The 18,609-nt window shown below is 40.4% G+C and overlaps 1 protein-coding gene across 4 annotated transcripts in view; it reads right to left on the bottom strand.

The window, feature by feature from the left end:
* scaf8 (SR-related CTD-associated factor 8) overlaps positions 1-18,609 on the bottom strand; it is a 164,445-nt gene that overhangs the window by 104,309 nt on the left and 41,527 nt on the right. For 2 of the 4 annotated variants that reach the window (XM_085981481.1, XM_085981483.1), the window contains exon 2: positions 10,294-10,377. In XM_085981481.1, the coding sequence (XP_085837607.1) occupies positions 10,294-10,377 (84 nt within the window). Of the gene's footprint in view, positions 1-9,983; positions 10,026-10,293; positions 10,378-18,609 lie in introns of those variants that run through there. The other 2 variants (XM_085981482.1, XM_085981484.1) reach the window with 1 other exon arrangement.

Raw genomic sequence — 18,609 nt, 5'->3', positions numbered from 1 at the left:
ACAATATCTTAATCACCATGTTGAAAAATCTGTTCAGATTGCGCTTTGTGCCAGTATCAAGGTCAGTTATCCAACTAACAACTCAAAAACACACTATAAATTAGTGTTTTGTACCAATGCACAATACCTGACAGAAGGAGTTCAGTTACAAATTTCTCACGTCAGTGAGTAATACAGACAAACCCACTTAACTGCAACCGCTCGGGAAAATCTCATTGATCGCAATAAAATTTCTATAAAAATGGGAAGCTTGTTCTGGTGCATAACACCCCAGATTTGCCTAAATTTCATACATCATAAAAAGGTGGATGCAGAATAGCATCCTAAAAAGTAAAGAAAATGCTCACAGTGAGTTTTTTTATGTTGCGAAGAATTTAAATTTTTCTGTGGTGGTGATCAGAAATCATCAAACTCCAACTTTCCCTTCCAGCGCATAAAATTCATCAAACATTTCATTGCCTTTTATCATTGTCCAGTTTTTCACTGCACAGCTTTTTGTAAACAAGGTTGTGCTTCACTTACCAGTGGCAGAGGAATCCATCAGCCTTCGCTTTCAGTAGACAATTAAGAGAGTTGCAAATAAATGGATACAGCTGTAATTTTAATTCTTAGAGCATCAGCAGCTCCAATGAATTCTGTTGCTCTAGGCTGGCCATTTAAAAAAATAATTTGTAACACTGAGAAATCCCATAGAAATTTGCAGTACAGAAGGAGTCGGTCGATGCATCATATGTCAGCTCTTTGTTGGATCAATCCAAAACAAATCCCCTGTCCTGGTCTCTCCTCATAGTCCTACATGTTTCTCTGCTTCAAATATCTATTCAATTTTCCTTTAAAAAGATACAATGGTCTCTGACTCAACCACTCCCTACAGCAAATCAACCCATGCTCAACAACCCTCTGCAGAAATACATTTATCCTAGCTCCCCTTACTCTCAGTGACAATTTTAAATTGATGATCCCTTGTCATTGACTCACCAACCAGAGGAAATAGTCTTTCACTATTCACTATCAAAACATTTCTTAATTTTAAAAACCTCTATTAAACCTCCTTTTGGCCTTCTCTGCTCCCGTAGTAATAGTCGTAGCATCTCAAGTCTCTCCTCACAACTATAGTTTCCCATCCTTGGCATAATTCTGGTAAATCTATGCTGTATGCTCTCCACAGCTTTAATGTCCTTTCTACAATAAGACAGCCAAAACTTCACACAGTATTTTAACTGTGACATAACCATTGCCTGGTACAAATGTATCATTACTTCTTTACTCTTGTATTATGATACCTCCTTTTAAAAAAAATATAAAATTCAAAATGCTACGGTCATTTTTAGGGCTTTAGAATTACATAGAATATACAGAACAGAAACAGGCCATTCAGCCCAACTAGTCTGTGCTGGGGTTTATACTCCACACAAGTCTCCTCCAATTCTATCTACCTCATCTCAGCCTTTCCATTTCGTTTTCTCTCATGTACTCAGCGGTTTCCTTTTGAAAGCATCCAAGCTATTTGCCTCAACCACTTCCACTCCGAGTGAAGAAATTTCTCATTTCCCTATTGGATTTATTAGTAACTATCTTGTATTTACGGCACCTAGTTTTGAACTCTCCCACAAGTGGAAACATTCCACATCTACCCTGTCCAACCCATTCATAATTTTAAAGACCCAAGTCTTCTCTTTTCTAAAGAAAAAAACCACAACCTGTGCACCTCTAAGGAATTATGCAATTTTTCCCAGGGATTATGTTTTAGAAATAAGGCTTTTCAGATGAACAGTGATTTATTGTTACAGTAATATTATTTAGATGTTAGTAGTTTAATTAGTGTAATAAGGTATACAACATCCTTTCCTGAATGCACTGAAATATGGTGGGATACTATGTTATGGAACTACCCAAATAGCTTCAACACTATGACATTTTCATAAGGCATGTACATACATGCACTTTGCAGCGAGGGTGACATGATGATGCTCATGATCAGTAGCAGTAATGCTGGCTGATTATTTTCCTCCTAATCTCAGGGCACAGTGGTGAGTAGCACCACCTACTTAAATCAGCTAACTCATTCAGAGACAAGAAATTGATCCCGAGGGTTTCTGGTCAAAAATGGCTCAGTAGTACATGAGAGTACCTTTGCTCACTGGGCCATCAGAACAAGGCATTAATTTCCAACATTATACTTCTGCATCACCTCATCTCTTTTCTTCCTATTCTATCCTACCTATTCCAACAATAATTTCCACAATCCTAACTTCTGCTTTATGCTATTTCTTGCTTACATATGTACTTCAACTCTGTGACATAACTACTTGAATCAGTCGTCAGCTATTGATCAACTGTAAAACCAGCAAGCATTCAGCCAATAGGGATTAAATCTTAAAGAGTGGACTCCAAAGGACCCATGAACACAGTTAAATATAACATTTAAAAGTTAAAGAATTAGAATTGGGAATATTAATTAGAAATTAGGAAAAAGTTGAAACAATAAAAACAGGAGAATCAGGAAAAAATTAAACAGGATGACCACAAGTGTTTATTTTTAAACCAAGTTTTTACTGGTGAGTGTGTATTTTAGTTATGCAAGGATAATATTATAGAAAATAAACTACTACTGGCATCTGAGAGTTTTATTACTGTGATATGAGAATTTAATTCAGCAAAAGTGTATAAATTGCAAATTTAAAACACTGGCCAGCCAAACATTTATGCTCATTTTATGTTTCTCTAATGTATTTTACTGTTTAATGATAAAACTTATCTTTTCACCTTTACGGACTGATATTCTATTCTGCAGCTATAATTAAATCTCCTTGGGCTTGGACCCAAATGACTGGAAGCTGTTTTTAGGCCTGGTTTGCAGTAGATCAGCAGGCTGAACTTTAAAGTTTGACTGTGTCATTCCACTGAAGCAACTGTGTCAAACATTTGATTTTTATTAAAACTATTCAGTATTCAAAGCACTTGGCCAGTTATCTTGTTGGTCATGCCCTAAGAGCAAAATTGAGAGAGAAAAGATGAAGAAATATTGCTTACGAATGTCATCCAAACACCATGATTATGTTTCCTTTTCTTACCCTATTTTTTTCCAGCCCAAGATTTATCAGAATTTTCTTTTCAGTTACAGCTAGTAATTTTGTTACCACAAGATTATAGCCAGTACTTATAACAGGTTTTATACGAATTTCGAGAAGCAACAACCGTATTCCACAACTAGAGCTGCTACTTTCCATAAATAAATCTTTCTTGTTAAATACAGGCTAATTTCATGCAAAGCATTTTGATTAAAGCTGGGAAAAATTGTTGGAAACAATTACAAGAGAAAAAGACAGGTTAACATTTAAGATGTCAGAACCCAGTTCTGATAAAATGTCTATACCTGAAATTTTAACCTGTGAATCTCCAGTATTTTTTGTTTTTAATTTCCTACATTTGTAGTGCTTGTTTCAATCTCAATTAAAGTGAAATGTTTGTCAGATGAACTAACGTTTTGCTCCAACTTTTCTCTAGGGTTCCACCACACTCCCACCATAACCTATAGGGGAAAAAAAGGAACCTGGTTATGCCAGATGCCAGCTCCCTCCAGCAGTTTCTGGTCAAACTTGCAAGGGTGAAACCTCTGCCTGCCCCTTGCAAAGTTAATGGCGCAAAGCAGGTGGAGCCAGAGATCTGATACCAGTAATTTAATTCAGAGAACTGTGATGTGATGCATTGTGGCAGAAGGAACAAGGAGAGGCAACATACACTTAATGGCACAGTTTTAAAGAGTGTAAAGGGACAGAGGGACCTGGGAATTAATGTGCATAGGTCCCTGAAGGTGGCAGAACATATTGAGAGAGTGGTTAGCAAAGCATATGGGATCTTGGGCTTCATAAATAGAGGTACTGAGTACAAAAGTAGAGAAGTTAGGCTGAACCTTTATAAAGTGCTGGTTCGGCCACAACTGGAGTATTGCGTCCAGTTCTGTTCACCATACTTTAGTGAAAGCACTTGAGAGGGTGCAGAGGAGATTTACCAGAATGGTTCTGGGGATGGGGGATCTTAGCTACAAGGACAGGTTGGAGAAACTGGATGTGTTTTCATTAGAGCAAAGGAGGTTGAGGGGTGATTTGACAGAGGTGTACAAGATTATAATAGGTTTGGATAGGCTAGACGGGGAAAGGCTGTTCCCACTAGTTGATAGTGCAAGGACTAGGGGACACATTTAATGTTTTGGGCAAGAGATACGGGGGGGGGGGGGGGGGGGGGGATGCAAGGAAAAACTTTTTTATGCAGCGAGTGGCGAGGACCTGGCGCTCGCTGCCAACGGAAGTAGCGGAAGCAGAGACACTCAATATTTTCAAGGGGAGACTGGATAGGCACTTGAGGGAAATACATTTGCAGGGCTACAGGGATAGAGCGGGGGAATGGGGCTGACTGGATTGTTCTAGAGCCGGCACAGACTCGATTGTCCGAATGGCCTCCTTCTGTGGCGTTACGACTCTGAGTACCTGTCCTGAACTGAAGGGACCCGACCTAACAAAGGATGCCAGTACAAGTAGAAATGAAAAGAAGAACTTGCATTTATATAGTGCCTTTCATGACATCCCAAAGTGCTTTACAACAAATTAAGTCAATTTTAACTGTAATCACTGTTGTAATTTACGGTTACAGGCCTCCAGATAAAAGCAATGTGTCCCACCAGGGGAGTCAAGGCTAGGAAAATGACCTGGAACCTCGTGTAAGAATTGGATCAGCCCCCTTTCACAGTTGATTCCCTGCTGATGCTGCAAACTTATCATTCTGGCCCACAAATTTCACTGTGATTAATTGCACGGGGTCTTCTGCGTCCTTCTGTGCATGTGCACCATATGGGGGTGGAGCCCCTGCTGGAACCACACAGGGCTGCACGGCCTCAACCACACTTTCCTCAAGTCCCTGTGGAGGTGGTCAGGGGGATCAGGGGAGCGCGGGGGAGGGGGGGAGAAGGAGGAGGGGGGGGGGGAGATTGGGAAGAGGGGAGGGCGGGGGCTCGGGTAATAGTCACAAACTCGGAGGAGGGGGGGGTTAGAGCACGGAGAGAACAGTGGGAAAGGGAGAACAACATGATCTGGTCAAAAGGCCGGGGGGAGGAGAGCGAAAACATGACCCAAATGGGAAGATGATTCACGTTCTTCCCACCCTTTGTTAAACATGAATCACGTTCTTCCAACTGGATGAATTAGTGAATCCCTTCTCTCACACGGAGGTGAGCAGTCACTCTCCAGTGTAAACTCGCTGGAGTGTCAGAAGGTTGGATACACACATGGACTCCACATTCTGAATTGAAGAATTATCACTTCCAGAAGGAATAAAAACAAAGCTCCAAAGTAACTAACCCACTAATTAGAGTATAAAGTCTTCTATTTTACCAGCCAACGACAACTATAATTACAATTGCAGAGCACTAAATAGCAGGGCATCTTCACAAAACTACACTTCCACTTTCTGTAGGCTACGTGACAAGACTGGATCAAATTACGCACTGCAGACTGCTCTACAGCAGGCAGGATCAAATTACACATTCCACACAAATTGGTTGTGTGTGTCTTGTTCGCCAAGGGGACCAATCAGAAATCTAGTCCAACCTACTGGTGTTGCCAATAAACACAGACCACAAATTTTATTTACACAGTAGCTTTAACACTCAAACATAAGAACATAAGAAATAGGAGCAGGAGTAGGCCAATCGGCCCCTCGAGCCTGCTCCACCATTCAATAAGATCATGGCTGATCTGATCCTAACCTCAAATCTTCTATCACTTTCCATCCCACCCGAACCCATGCGATCTCCCGGGAGAGGCGAAAAACCAGATAAAAAACCCAATAGCCAATTTGGGAGAAAAAAATCTGGGAAATTCCTCTCCGACCCATCTAGGCGATCGAAACTCTTCCAGGAGATCACTCTGTCCCTATATTTTCTACAGTACTTACCTTCTGTAAAGGCAATCTCCACCCCAGCCAGGAACAGGAATAAAACCATCTCCTGAAATCTAACAGAATTAGAACACAAGAAGTAGGAGCAGAACCAGGCTACACGTCCCCTGGGCCCGCTCCACTACCCACAGGGCCATGACCATTCCGAACCTAGACTCATGTCCAATTTCCTGCCCGCTCCCCGTAACCCTTAATTCCCTTTACTTCTAGGAAACTATCTATTTCTGTTTTAAATTTATTTAATGATGTAGCTTCCAGAGCTTTCTGGGGCAGCAAATTCCACAAACCTACCACCCTTTGAGTGAAGAAGTTTCTCCTCATCTCAGTTTTGAAAGAGCAGCCCCTTATTTTAAGATTATGCCCCCTAGTTCTAGTTTCACCCATCATTGGAAACATCCTCACCGCATCCACCCGATCAAGCCCCTTCACAATCTTATATGTTTCAATAAGATCGCCTCTCGTTCTTCTGAACTCCAATGAGTAGAGTCCCAATCTACTCAACCTCTCCTCATATGACCACCCCCTCATCCCCGGGATTAACCGAGTGAACCTTCTTTGTACTGACTCGAGAGCAAGTATGTCTTTTCTTAAGTATGGACACCAAAACTGTATGCAGTATTCCAGGTGCGGTCTCACCAATACCTTGTATAACTGCAGCAATACCTCCCTGTTTTTATATTCTATCCCCCTAGCAATAAAAGCCAACATTCCATTGGCCTTCTTGATCACTTGCTGCACCTGCATACTAACTTTTTGAGTTTCGTGCACCAGGACCCCCAGATCCCTTTGAACTACAGTACTTTCCAGTTTCTTGCCATTAAGATAATAACTTGCTCTACGATTTTTCCTGCCAAAGTGCATAACCTCACACTTTCCAGTATTGTATTCCATCTGCCAAATCTCTGCCCACTTACTTAGCCTGTCTATGTCACTTTGCAGGTTTTTTATGTCCTCCTCACTCACTACTTTCCCTCCCATCTTTGTATCATCTGCAAACTTTGATATGTTACACTCGGTCCCCTCCTCCAAATCATTAATATAGATTGTAAAGAGTTGGGGACCCAGCACTGACCCCTGCGGAACACCACTAGTTACTGATTGCCAGTCTGAGAATGAACCATTTATCCCAACTCTCCGCTTTGTTAGAGAGCCAATTCTCCACCCACGCCAGAATATTACCCCCAATCCTGTGATTTTTTATCTTGAGCAATAATCTTTTGTGTGGCACCTTGTCAAATGCCTTTTGGAAGTCTAAATACACTACGTCCACTGGTTCTCCTTTATCCACCCTGTATGTTACTTCCTCAAAGAACTCAAGCAAATTTGTCAAACATGACTTCCCCTTCATGAAACCATGCTGAGTTTGTCCTATTAAATTATGTTTATCCAAATGTCCCGTTACTGTCTCCTTAATAATGGACTCTACATTTTACCAACCACAGATGTTAGGCTAACAGGTCTATAGTTTCCAGCCTTCTGCCTACTACCCTTTTTAAATAAGGGTGTTACATTAGCAGTTTTCCAATCTGCCGGGACCTTTGCCGAGTCCAGGGAGTTTTGGAAAATTATTACCAATGCATCCACAATCCCTACCGCCACTTCCCTCAAGACCCTAGGATGTAAGCCATCAGGTCCAGGGGATTTATCCAGCTTAAGTCCCATTATTTTACCAAGTGCCACTTCCTTAGTGATTTTAATCGTATTTAGCTCCTCTCCCCCTAGAGCCCCCTGTTTGTCCAGTGTTGGGATATTCTTAGTGTCCTCTACTGTAAAGACTGATACAAAATATTTGTTCAGCGTTTTTGCCATCTCCATGTTTCCCACCATTAATTTCCCAGTCTCATCCTCTAAGGGACCAACATTTACTTTAGCCACCCTTTTTCTTTTTATATAACTATATAGAAACTTTTGCTATCCGTTTTTATATTTTTTGCTAATTTACTTTCATAATCTATCTTCCCTTTCTTAATCAATCTTTTTGTTATTTTTTGCTGTCTTTTAAAGACTTCCCAATTTTCTATCCTCCCACTAGATTTGGCTACCTTATATGCCCTTGTTTTTAGTCGGATACTATCCTTAATTACTTGACTTAGCCACGGATGGCTATCTTTTCTTTTACACCCTTTTTTCCCTCAGTGGAATATATATTTTTTGGAAGTTGTAAAATAACTCCTTAAATGTACACCACTGATCATGTACCGTCTTACCCTTTAATCTATTTTCCCAGTCCACTCTACTCAATTCCGCTCTCATACCTTTATAGTCTCCTTTATTCAAGCTCAGCACGCTTGTTTGAGATCCAACCTTCTCACCCTCTACTTGAATATGGAATTCAACCATGTTATGGTCACTCACTCCAAGGGGATCCTTTACTAGGACATTTTTAATTAATGCTGTCTCGTTACACAGGACCAGATCTAAGGTTGCTTGCCCCCCTGGTCGGTTCAGTTACATACTGCTCAAGAAACCCATCCCTAATACACTCAATGAACTCATCCAAACTGTACACCATACTTAACCAAATTTAAGGGGGGGGGGGGGGGATTAAAAGACTTGCATTTATATAACAACTTTTTACTGAGAAACCTCAACTATCTGAATACATCCTTGAGGTCCATAATCATTCTACTTAATTCTACTGCTTAGTTATCTGAAGTTACATTATCATTTTCAACTTTTTTCTTCAGACTGAAATGTTCCAAGATTTTCAAGCCAAACATTGGCCAGAAACTTCCTGGAGTTATAAACTAGCCATAGAACCCCAATTTTGCTATCCTCTCTACACAGTGCACATGCTTCAAGGGTCAAAAGTTCCTTGATAACAGCACTCTCCAACTGTCTCAGAAAATCATTCCACTGAATTTCAGAGGCTTCCATGGGAAACAAAACAAGCAAGTTTCCCTGCTAATTTCCTTCCGAATGTAACAATGCAAAATCCCACATCTGAAAATGTATGATTCCCTATCCTAGTTATTACTAGGGCACAGGAGAAATGTACAATGGGAAGAGTATTTCAATTACCGTTGAAACAATGTTCCTTGTGAAGGAGAATGCATTGATCCTGATGCTTTAGTCACCTAAACAATTATTGTTCCAGTGCAAATTGACACCAGAATAACTGCAGAAGTGTTGGTACTCATGTGGTTTAAGTAGAAGCTATATGAGCTAAAAAAAAAGGACCCCTAATGACCCCCACCGGTCCCTTGAATAAACAAGAAAGTTGCCAACCACTGTTGTGGTCTTGGGCCATTCTGCAAAGCTGCCTAGGCTAATTCATTTTGGTGTCTGATCTAGAATTTGGAGCTCAAACTATGCCCCTTCAATGAGTTAGAACTTAAGGCTCCAAAGCGAAGAGGATCAAACTTGACATCCTCAAAGTACTTAGTTATAAGTTTGGCACTGGCTATGCAGTGTTGGAAATTATGGGTTGTCAATACACATTGGAAGCATTGCCTGCAGGTAAGAACATAAGGAGGAGCAGGAGTAGGCCATTTGGCCCCTCGAGCCTGTTCCGCCATTTAATAAAGTCATGGCTGATCTGATCTTGGCCTCAACTCCACTTTTCTGCCTGTTCCCCATAACCCTCGACTCCCTGTAGCTCAAAAATCTGTCTATCTCAGCCTTGAATAAACAGATTTTTGAACTACAGGGGAAATCAAGGGTTTGGAAGGAACTGTATCGTGTATATTTGAAACTCAGCCTTATAACTGACAGTGGTGTCTAAGCTTTTTGCTGTTGAATCCCTTAGACGCATGAGCCACATATAAAGTTTAAAGCACGGCTCCTATTAATTTGCATATCTCAAGCTATATCTCACTAATAGATTGAGGTTCTTCAATTTAGGATTTATCTACCAAGTGCTGAAAACAGCCCTTTCCAAACCTCCAAGCCCAAAGATCAGTGCTAAAAACAATCCTTTCCATAACCTCCAGGTCTGCAGAATATAAAAAAGACAAAACAGCAACTAAGAAATTAAAGTACAAATAGAACCAAGTTTCCTAGACTTTACGAGCCCGATTCATTGAACTCACAGGGTGCACAGACCGCAATTTGAACATCACAGGACTGAAGAAACACAAGCCTGGAGAGACAAATTTAGATGTTGAAAAGAATGTGAGTGCAAGTCAATACTGAAGACTTTGTCAAGTTAGAAAACTCAGCAAGACCTAAAAATCTGACTTTAAATTTATTGTGGCACTTAAAAAGTCACAGCTATAGCTAACCATTAACTTAACAGAAGATGTGCACATCAAATTATATTGCAACATATCACACAGTATTGTTTCTATCAAAGATTATATCAGTTTTAAAGCAACAGGATGACTCCATTTTAAAATTTACCTTAATCGACTTGATAGCCGCCTTAGTCACCTGGTTCATTTTAGCCCTGGAAATAGGTGGTTTATACTCATTTAATGAGTACAACTGAAAAGAAAGAGAACAAACTGAGAATTGGGAAATGAATGAACATTCTTCATCAAATAAACTTAAACGCCTTGATATTCCTGTGGTTTACAACTTACTTCATGGTTCCCATACTTTTAAGAATGCTTGTATTGTGTGTAAATAACCAATATACAGAAACAGGAAGAAAAATAAGAAAAGCTGGTAACCTGCAAGGAACTGAGACAATTACATGATATACTCCAGTGGGCCATTAACAGGTCGAGTGATTGTAAACCTGAGACATGGCAGATCACATGAAACTGAACAGACAGGATTTGTGATGTAACCAAGCCAACTGACAATGCATGGGGGGTGGGGCTGTTGCAGGAGTCACACTTAGATTAATGAAGTATGCTTGGGTAAAGCAGTACAACTGTTGAATTTCTGTGCCACTGAACCAAATGCTTATCAAATATCATTGTTTTCATACTTTTCTTTGTGTTTCTACCTTTCGTAGGTTCAAGCCAAATCACAGAAAAAACAGCATGAAAATTCAGAAACAAATTGTATAATACCCATAGAATACATGAACACAATCTGGCATCACTGCTTACTTTTTTCCTGCCTCCCCATTCCACCACCAAACAATGAGTTTTGAAAATGTTCTTTAGTCACTAAAGATTGGTGTACAAGATCAAACATCTCAATTTTCTCTGCAAAGAAAGCACTTTTGATAGCCAACTTTCCAATTGGAAGCAGAGATATTGGCTAAATTCAGTTAGCAATCAGGCATTCAAATAGAAAGAGAGACAACTGCCACAGTTGTAAAGATAATATATAAATCTCTATAGGGCACAGATTTCTTTTTAAAATTAGCTTTATGTGCTCCAATGCAAAGCACCATTCTCCATTCAAGGTGGTGAGCAGGTGACCTGGTCTCAGGCCTCTGTCAATCCCACGCTGTCACCAGTTGCAGATATATGCAAGGAAAAATCTGTGCCTTATTATAGCGTTCCCTTGCAATGATCGGGTGTGAGCCAACATCCTACCGCTCCCTTGTGCAGCATTTCACAAGTTAATTTTAAGCAAAAAAAAATTATGCCATGTGCAAACTAAACAATTTTTTTTTCATTTTGCACATTCCACTTTTTGCTGCTGGTTTTCTTTACACAAGTCAAGGAACACAGATTACATTAGTATTATATTGTATTATGCTTCTTACACTTATACTGATATATATTTTTAAATATTAATACATGTAGTTATATTTAAATGTTGGTAAAGTATTTAACAGAAGTTTACCTCTTTATATGTCATTTTCATTTACTGTTCGTATTTCTGATTCAAATTCACACTTGTTGAGAAACTGCACTACAATCACAGGAACCATGAGTTATTTACACTAATTTGGGAGAACGCTCACCTTTCTCCACATCATTTTCAAGGCAAGAGATTCACATCAAACTACAGGAAACTTTGTGCTATCCGGAGGTTGTATGTCCGGCAACTTCGAGCTAACGGCAGAAATCAGCAGCCGTTTTTGTTAGGTCTTTTTTCTTCCCCTAGCATTTTTTTTTATAACAGCCAGGCTCTGTAAAGCATCTCTGTAGCTTAGCAACAGCTTCAGAGACGCTTCCAAGGTACGGGCCGAGTGTTGACAAGCTGTTGCTAAGCAACAGTCTTTGTTGTCAGATACGGAGCTGAAAAGCTCCGTATCTGATAACATTGACGCTGGTCTATCCGGAAGTTTTGAGGGAGCGGCAGCAGCTTGGTCCCGTCGGTGCCGGATAGCACAAAGTTTCCTGTAGTAGAAATTGATGTTAGCAATCTCCTTTAGATTGAATCAACACTCACCATGTGCATTGGGCAAGTAATTTAGTAATAGATACAGCTACCTGGGAAAGCCTTCTACATAACAATGCTGATCAGCAAATATACAGAACACAAATTTAATAAAAGTTTTTTTACGTAAATATATACACATACTAAAACAGGAGACTGCCATGCTGAAGAATGTTAAATTATAAATCCATATTCAGTATCCAGCAATCCGAGGTCAGATAGGTATGGCCTGGATGTAGATTAGAAATCCTTGAATGTTACTCCCACCCTAACCTGAAGTGAAGCATCCTCTACATGACCATTGCAGAGATCCCAACTTGCTGCATTAAATACAAGGATCAAGATTTTCATTAAAATCTTGCTTTCCAAATTTAAATGCCTCCTCTAGTTTCTAAACCTATTTAGGGTTTGAAAAACTAGTGAAACAGTGAGAAAATTCAGGTAGCCAGATTTTACAAAAAAATTGTTTCTGTATTCAATAGCATTTGTGGCATGTCATTTTCAACACCGGCCGTCCCGTGGTCTGTGATGCTACAGTATAAGCGATTTTGTGCTGTGGATTCCTGCCCATTAGAAACTGCCCAAACTCATTTCTCATTTGGCCGTTACAACTGAAAGAAAGAAGAAGTTTTCATCTCATCAGTCTGAGCTGGTTTTAAAGCCAGATCTCAGAGGTAAATAGTGTTCTACCTAATGTGTCATCGAGTCCCTCTCAGAACAGTGCTCTTTCTAAACCTGTGGGACCACATTCAGGTCATTCTGACAAAAGGTTTAAACTAAGACTGCAGACCTCAGACTGGTGTAGACCTACTAAAGTTGTTATGGGTACGGATGTGAACGTAGTATTTTACTGAAAGAAACCTTGTGTATTTACAAATCGCCTTATCACAGTTCTTAGAAATGTCTTAAAGCTCTTTATGTAAGGAATTAATAACATTACATTAAACCCTTATAATTACAAATCAATAATTTAAAGACTATCTATAGTAAAAATCAGTTCTAACAGTATCTTAATGATTATTTGTTGATCTTACCTTAGACTAATCAGGAATCAATCTAAAGGTGGGCAATATGAACAGCTTTCACTAACTACTGAATATCAAAAACTGATGGTTTTTCAATTGTTGTGAAATATTTCAGTCATTGTCTAACCCACTTTACTTCTTTACAAGAAATACTTGAGTAAAACTAAGTGGTGAAAATTACAAATATTGGTGTAACCGTGAAATGACCACAGCAAACTGAAAATCCAGTAGTGCCAAATTGTTATCAAAGACGTTAGTGCAGCATCAACATCTTATGTGGGAAAGATAAATTAATAAAAGGATCAATTAATATAATTACCTTTATAAAGTTAACTTGATTACAGATGTTAAGTCAGTTCATCTCAGGAAATCATTATCTTTCCTACTGAACCAGGTTGCTTTAACATTAACAGCACTGTTCCAAGAAAGCAGAGAGGGAAAAAACAGGGAATTATAGGCCAGTTAGCCTGACATCAGTAGGGAAAATGCTAGAATCTATTATTAAGGACATGGTAACAGGGCACTTGAAAATCACAATATGATTAGGCAGAGTCAACACGGTTTTATGAAAGGGAAATCGTGTTTGATAAAACAATATATTAAGATTTTTTTGAACTTGTAACTAGCAGGGTAGGTAAAGGGGAACCAGCAGATGAAGCGTATTTGGATTTTCAGGAGGCATTCGATAAGGTGCCCCACAAGATTAGGGCTCATGGGATTGGGGGGTAATATTTTAGCATGGATTGAAGGTTGGTTAACGGAAAGAAAGCAGAGAGTAGAAATAAACTGGTCATTTTCAGGATGGCAGGGTGCAACTAGTGGAGTGCCACAAGGATCAGTGCTTGGGCCTCAGCTATTTACAATCTATATCAAAGACTTAGATGAGGGGACAGAGTGTAATATATCCAAGTTTGCTGACGATACAAAGCTAGATGGGAAAGTAAGCTGTGAGGAGGCTGCAAAGGGATATAGTGATTGGACAAGAATGTGGTAGATGGGAGTATAATGTGGGGAAGTGTGAAGTTATCCACTCTGGTAGAAAGAATGGAAAAGCAAAATATTTTATAAAAAGTGAGACACTAATAAATGTTGGTATGCAGAGGGATTTGGAGGTCCTTTTACACAAATCACAGAAAGTTAACATGCAGGTACAGCAAGCAATTAGCAAGGCAAATGGTAGGTTAGCCTTTATTGCAAGGGGGTTGGACAATAAGAGTAAAGAATTCTTGCTGCAATTATATAGAGCTTTGGTGAGACCACACCTGGAGTACCTTCTTACCTAAGGAAGGATATACTTGCCTTAGATGAGGTGCAGCGAGGGTTCGCTAGATTAATTCCTGGGATGAAAGGGCTGTCCTACGAGGAGAGATTGAGTAAAATGGGCCTATATTCTCTGCAGTTTAGAAGGAGATGCGATCTCATTGAAACGTATAAAAGTCTTAAGAGGGCTTGACAGGGTAGAACCGTGGCAACTCCAAGAAGTGTACTGTGACTTGCATGCTGCACCTACTTCAATTTTTACATATTAAGTACAGGAAACTTTCGTTTAACCGGAGGTTAAATGTCTGGAAAGCTCTACCAGCAAAATTCAGGAGCCGTTTCCTATAAGTTTTTTTTACTTCTCGTTGCTTTTTTTTTCCAGTCAGGCTCTGCAAGGTCTAGCTGAAGTTGTTGCTTAGCTACAGACACTTTTAAGCTGCGGCCGACTGTTTTGAAGCTGTACAGGGTTTGTTGATTCACACGGAGCTCAAAAGCTCCGTATGTTTTAACATTAGCGCTGGTTTCTACGGCAGTTTTGATGGTATGGCACCAGCTCGGTCCCATCAGTGCCAGATACCAGAAAGTTTCCTGTACCAGGGAGCTCCCAAACGGCTCGAGTATCCAGTGCAAATAGACCTGTTGGAAGTGTCTCCAGTTGTTTTCCTTTAAGTTCATTGTGAGCTTCAGCAAGTCATATTGTCCAAGTGGTCACCCCAGAAACAGACAGAGGTAGTGGATAAGGAATGGAAACAGGTGAACATCCATTGAGGTGGGAAAAGCAGAAAGGAAGTGCAGGGATACCCTGGTGGCATTGCCTGAGCAATAAGTTTTCAATACTGAATACTCATGGGAGTGGGAGATTCAGCAGTAAAAAGTCCTAAATGGTGTATTGCTTCACATGCAATGTTCCCTTTAAGCTGTGTGGCGCTCTGCAGCTCCCGCACAGTTGGCTCACCGGCTTTTAAATAGGAAAAACCATGCATCCACAGTATTTTGAATAGGCCGCGCACCAAAAAAAACCTAAAGGGAACATTGCTCACAGGTGCCAGGTAAGGAGCATATAAATCAGGTGAACAGACAAGAGAAATCAGCTGGAAGTTGCGATTCATGTTGACCACAAAGTAAGGAATAGGATTCAGATCCTGTAAGAGTGTTCCAGAAGTTAGGAAGTCAATTAAGAAGCGGGATATTAATCTCAGGAATAATATCAGTGTGCTAGCCAGGACAGGAACAGCCAGATGAAGATGACAAATGTATAGTTAGAGGCATGGTATAGGAGGAAAGTTTAGAATGTTTGAGCATTAGAATCAATCTGGGCAGCAGTGAGCTGCACCAAAGGAATGACCTACACCTGAACAAAACATGGAATGTGGGTGTTGCTGACAAGCCCAGCATTTATTGCCCATACCTAACTGCCCTTGAGAAGGTGGTGGTGAGCTGCCTCCTTAAACCGCTGCAGTCCGTGTGGTGAAGGTACTCACACAGTGCAGTTAGGTAGGGAGTTCCAGGATTTTGACCCACGGACAATGAAAGAACGGCGATATATTTCCAAGTCACGATGGTGCGTGACTTGGAGGGGAACTTGGTGGCAGCGGTGTTCCCAGGCACCTGCTTCTAGGTGGTAGAGTTGGCGGGCTTGGGAGGTGCTGTTGAAAAAGCCTTGCTGAGTTGCTGCAGTGTATCTTGTAGATGGTACGCACTGCAGACACTGTGCAGGGGTGGAGGGAATGAATGCTTAAGGTGGTGGATGGGGATCCAATCAAGTGTGCTGCTTTGTCCTGGATGGTGTCAAGCTTCTTGCGTGCTGTTGGAGCTGCACTCATCCAGCCAAGTGGAGGGTATTCAATCACACTGACTTATGCCTTGTAGATGGTGGAAAGGTTTTTTGAAGTCAGGAGGCGAGTCACTTGCCGCAGAATACCCAGCCTCTGAATTGCTCTTGTAGCCACAGTATTTATGCGGCTGGTCCAGTTAAGTTTCTGACCCCCAGAATGTTGATGGTGGGGGATTCAACAATCGTAATGCCACTGAATGTCATGGGGAGGTGGCCAGACTCTCTCTCGTTGGAGACAGTCATTGCCTGGCACGAATGTTACTTACCACTTATCAGCCCAAGCCTGAATGTTGTCCAGGTCTTGCTGCATTCGGGCATGGACTGCTTCATTATCTGAGGAGTTGTGAATGGAGCTGAACACTGCAATCAGCAGTGAACATCTCCACTTCTGACTTTATGATGGAGAGAAGGTCATTGATGAAGCAGCTGAAGATGGTTGGGCCTGGGACACTGCCCTGAGGAACTCCTGCTGCGATATCCTGGGCAGAGATGATTGGCCTCCAACAACCATCTTCTTTTGGGCTAGGTATGACTCCAGCCAGTGGAGAGCTTTCCCCAACTCCCATTGACTTCAGTTTTACTAGGGCTCCTTGATGGCACACTCTGTTAAATGCTGCCTTGACGTTAAGGGAAGTCACTCTCACCTCTGGAATTCAGCTCTTTTGTCCACATTTGGACCAAGGCTGTAATGAGGTCTGGAGCCGAGTAGTCCTGGTGGAACCCAAACTGAGCATCGGTGAGCAATTCTGGAATTAGCAGTAAGTCAAATTCTGAAACCAGCAATAAGTCAAACAACTGTAGCTGGGTCAGGATTGGCAATTAAATATTCTGGGTTCTGAAATTTGTGGGTGAGATTGGGAAGGAAGAAAGGAAATAAGACAATATCATGGCACTAGGATTTAAATACAGAAGTGGTTCAAACAGAATCCCTTTGGATTGAGAAGAGGAACAGCAAATAACTAGTCACATTACTGGGAGTATATTATATAATGCAAAACTGTGGAAAGAAAATTAGGGATCAAATTTGTAGTCAAATTATATTAGGATCGGGAAAATGTTTGTGGTTACAAAGGAGCGATGTGTTTTTATTATGCATTGTTTTCTTGGGTCATTATGCTGCTGTTCCAACAAGGAAGGAAACACTATTCAATATGGTTATGGGTAATGAAGCCGAGCAAGTAGATGGCCTAAAGCTCGGAGAACACTTGGGAAATAGAAACCACAATATAAGGAGGGCCAGTGAAAGAATAAAATTGGAACTAGTCAAAGACAAAGGTACTTTAATGAAAAAGGAAATTATAGCAAGAAAAAAAATTATCCTTACCCAGATTAAATGTGAGGAAAAATTCTCTCTCCACAGATGCTGCCTGACCTGCTGAGTATTTCCAGCATTTTACTGTTTTTATTTCAAGTATACTCTAGTACAGCTGGTGTTCAATTAATGAATAGGAAAATAAGATCAAGTTTGAAACTAAAAGAGCACTTAGACCATATGGATAGAGAGCAGAAAGTGAAGTGTAGGGGTAAACGAAAGTCTGTGACTGTAAAGATGTAGTGATTGGTATTCCACAGAGGTCTGTCTTGGGGCTGCTCTTATTGACTAAATACATAAAAGGATCTCGATTTGGGAATTGAGAGAACAATATTGAATTTTGTTGATAACAGCAAATTGGGGAAATTGCAAATTGTGAAAGACTCCAGGAGGACATAGATAGGTTAGCAGAATAGATAAGATGACAGGTGCAATTCAAATGTAGAAAAATGTTATGCAATACCTTTTGGCAACAATAGGCAAAAGGAAACACACCTTAAATGGCAAGATTTCAGTGTGCACACACATAGGTCATTAAAAGTGGTGGTGCAAGTAGATAAGGCCATAAAAAAGGCAAACAGCATCTTTAGTTTTGTATCGAGAAGCAATGAATACAAAAGCAAGGAAGAAATGTTAAATTTTTACAAGGCCTTGGTTAACCCACGGCTGGAGTACTGTGTGCAGTTTTGGGCACCCCATTATAGGAAGGATATAAAATAGAAAAAACAGTATAGATTCACTAATGTTACCAGGGATGAATTTATTCTGCAATCTGTTGATAAACTTAATTGAACCTTATTCTGGATTGGACCTTCACTAAACAACAGAGTGAATCAATTCTAAAGATAAATCCATGGTACTTTTTTAAACTTTACTAGGGTATGTCATACTTGGTAGCAATGCCAACATGAAGACACATGTTGCAATACTTGAGAACTGTTAAAAGCAGCTGTTTAAGACAACATTTTGCAATCTTTAGTTCTAAAGCACTTCACAGA

Source organism: Somniosus microcephalus, chromosome 3 (genome assembly GCF_052327205.1).
Source record: "Somniosus microcephalus isolate GS21.2 chromosome 3, FLI_Smic_1.0, whole genome shotgun sequence".
In the NCBI taxonomy this organism is placed as follows: Eukaryota; Metazoa; Chordata; class Chondrichthyes; order Squaliformes; family Somniosidae; genus Somniosus; species Somniosus microcephalus.
The sequence above is the reverse complement of the archived record's forward strand: the minus strand, read 5'-3'. Positions and strand labels throughout refer to the sequence as shown.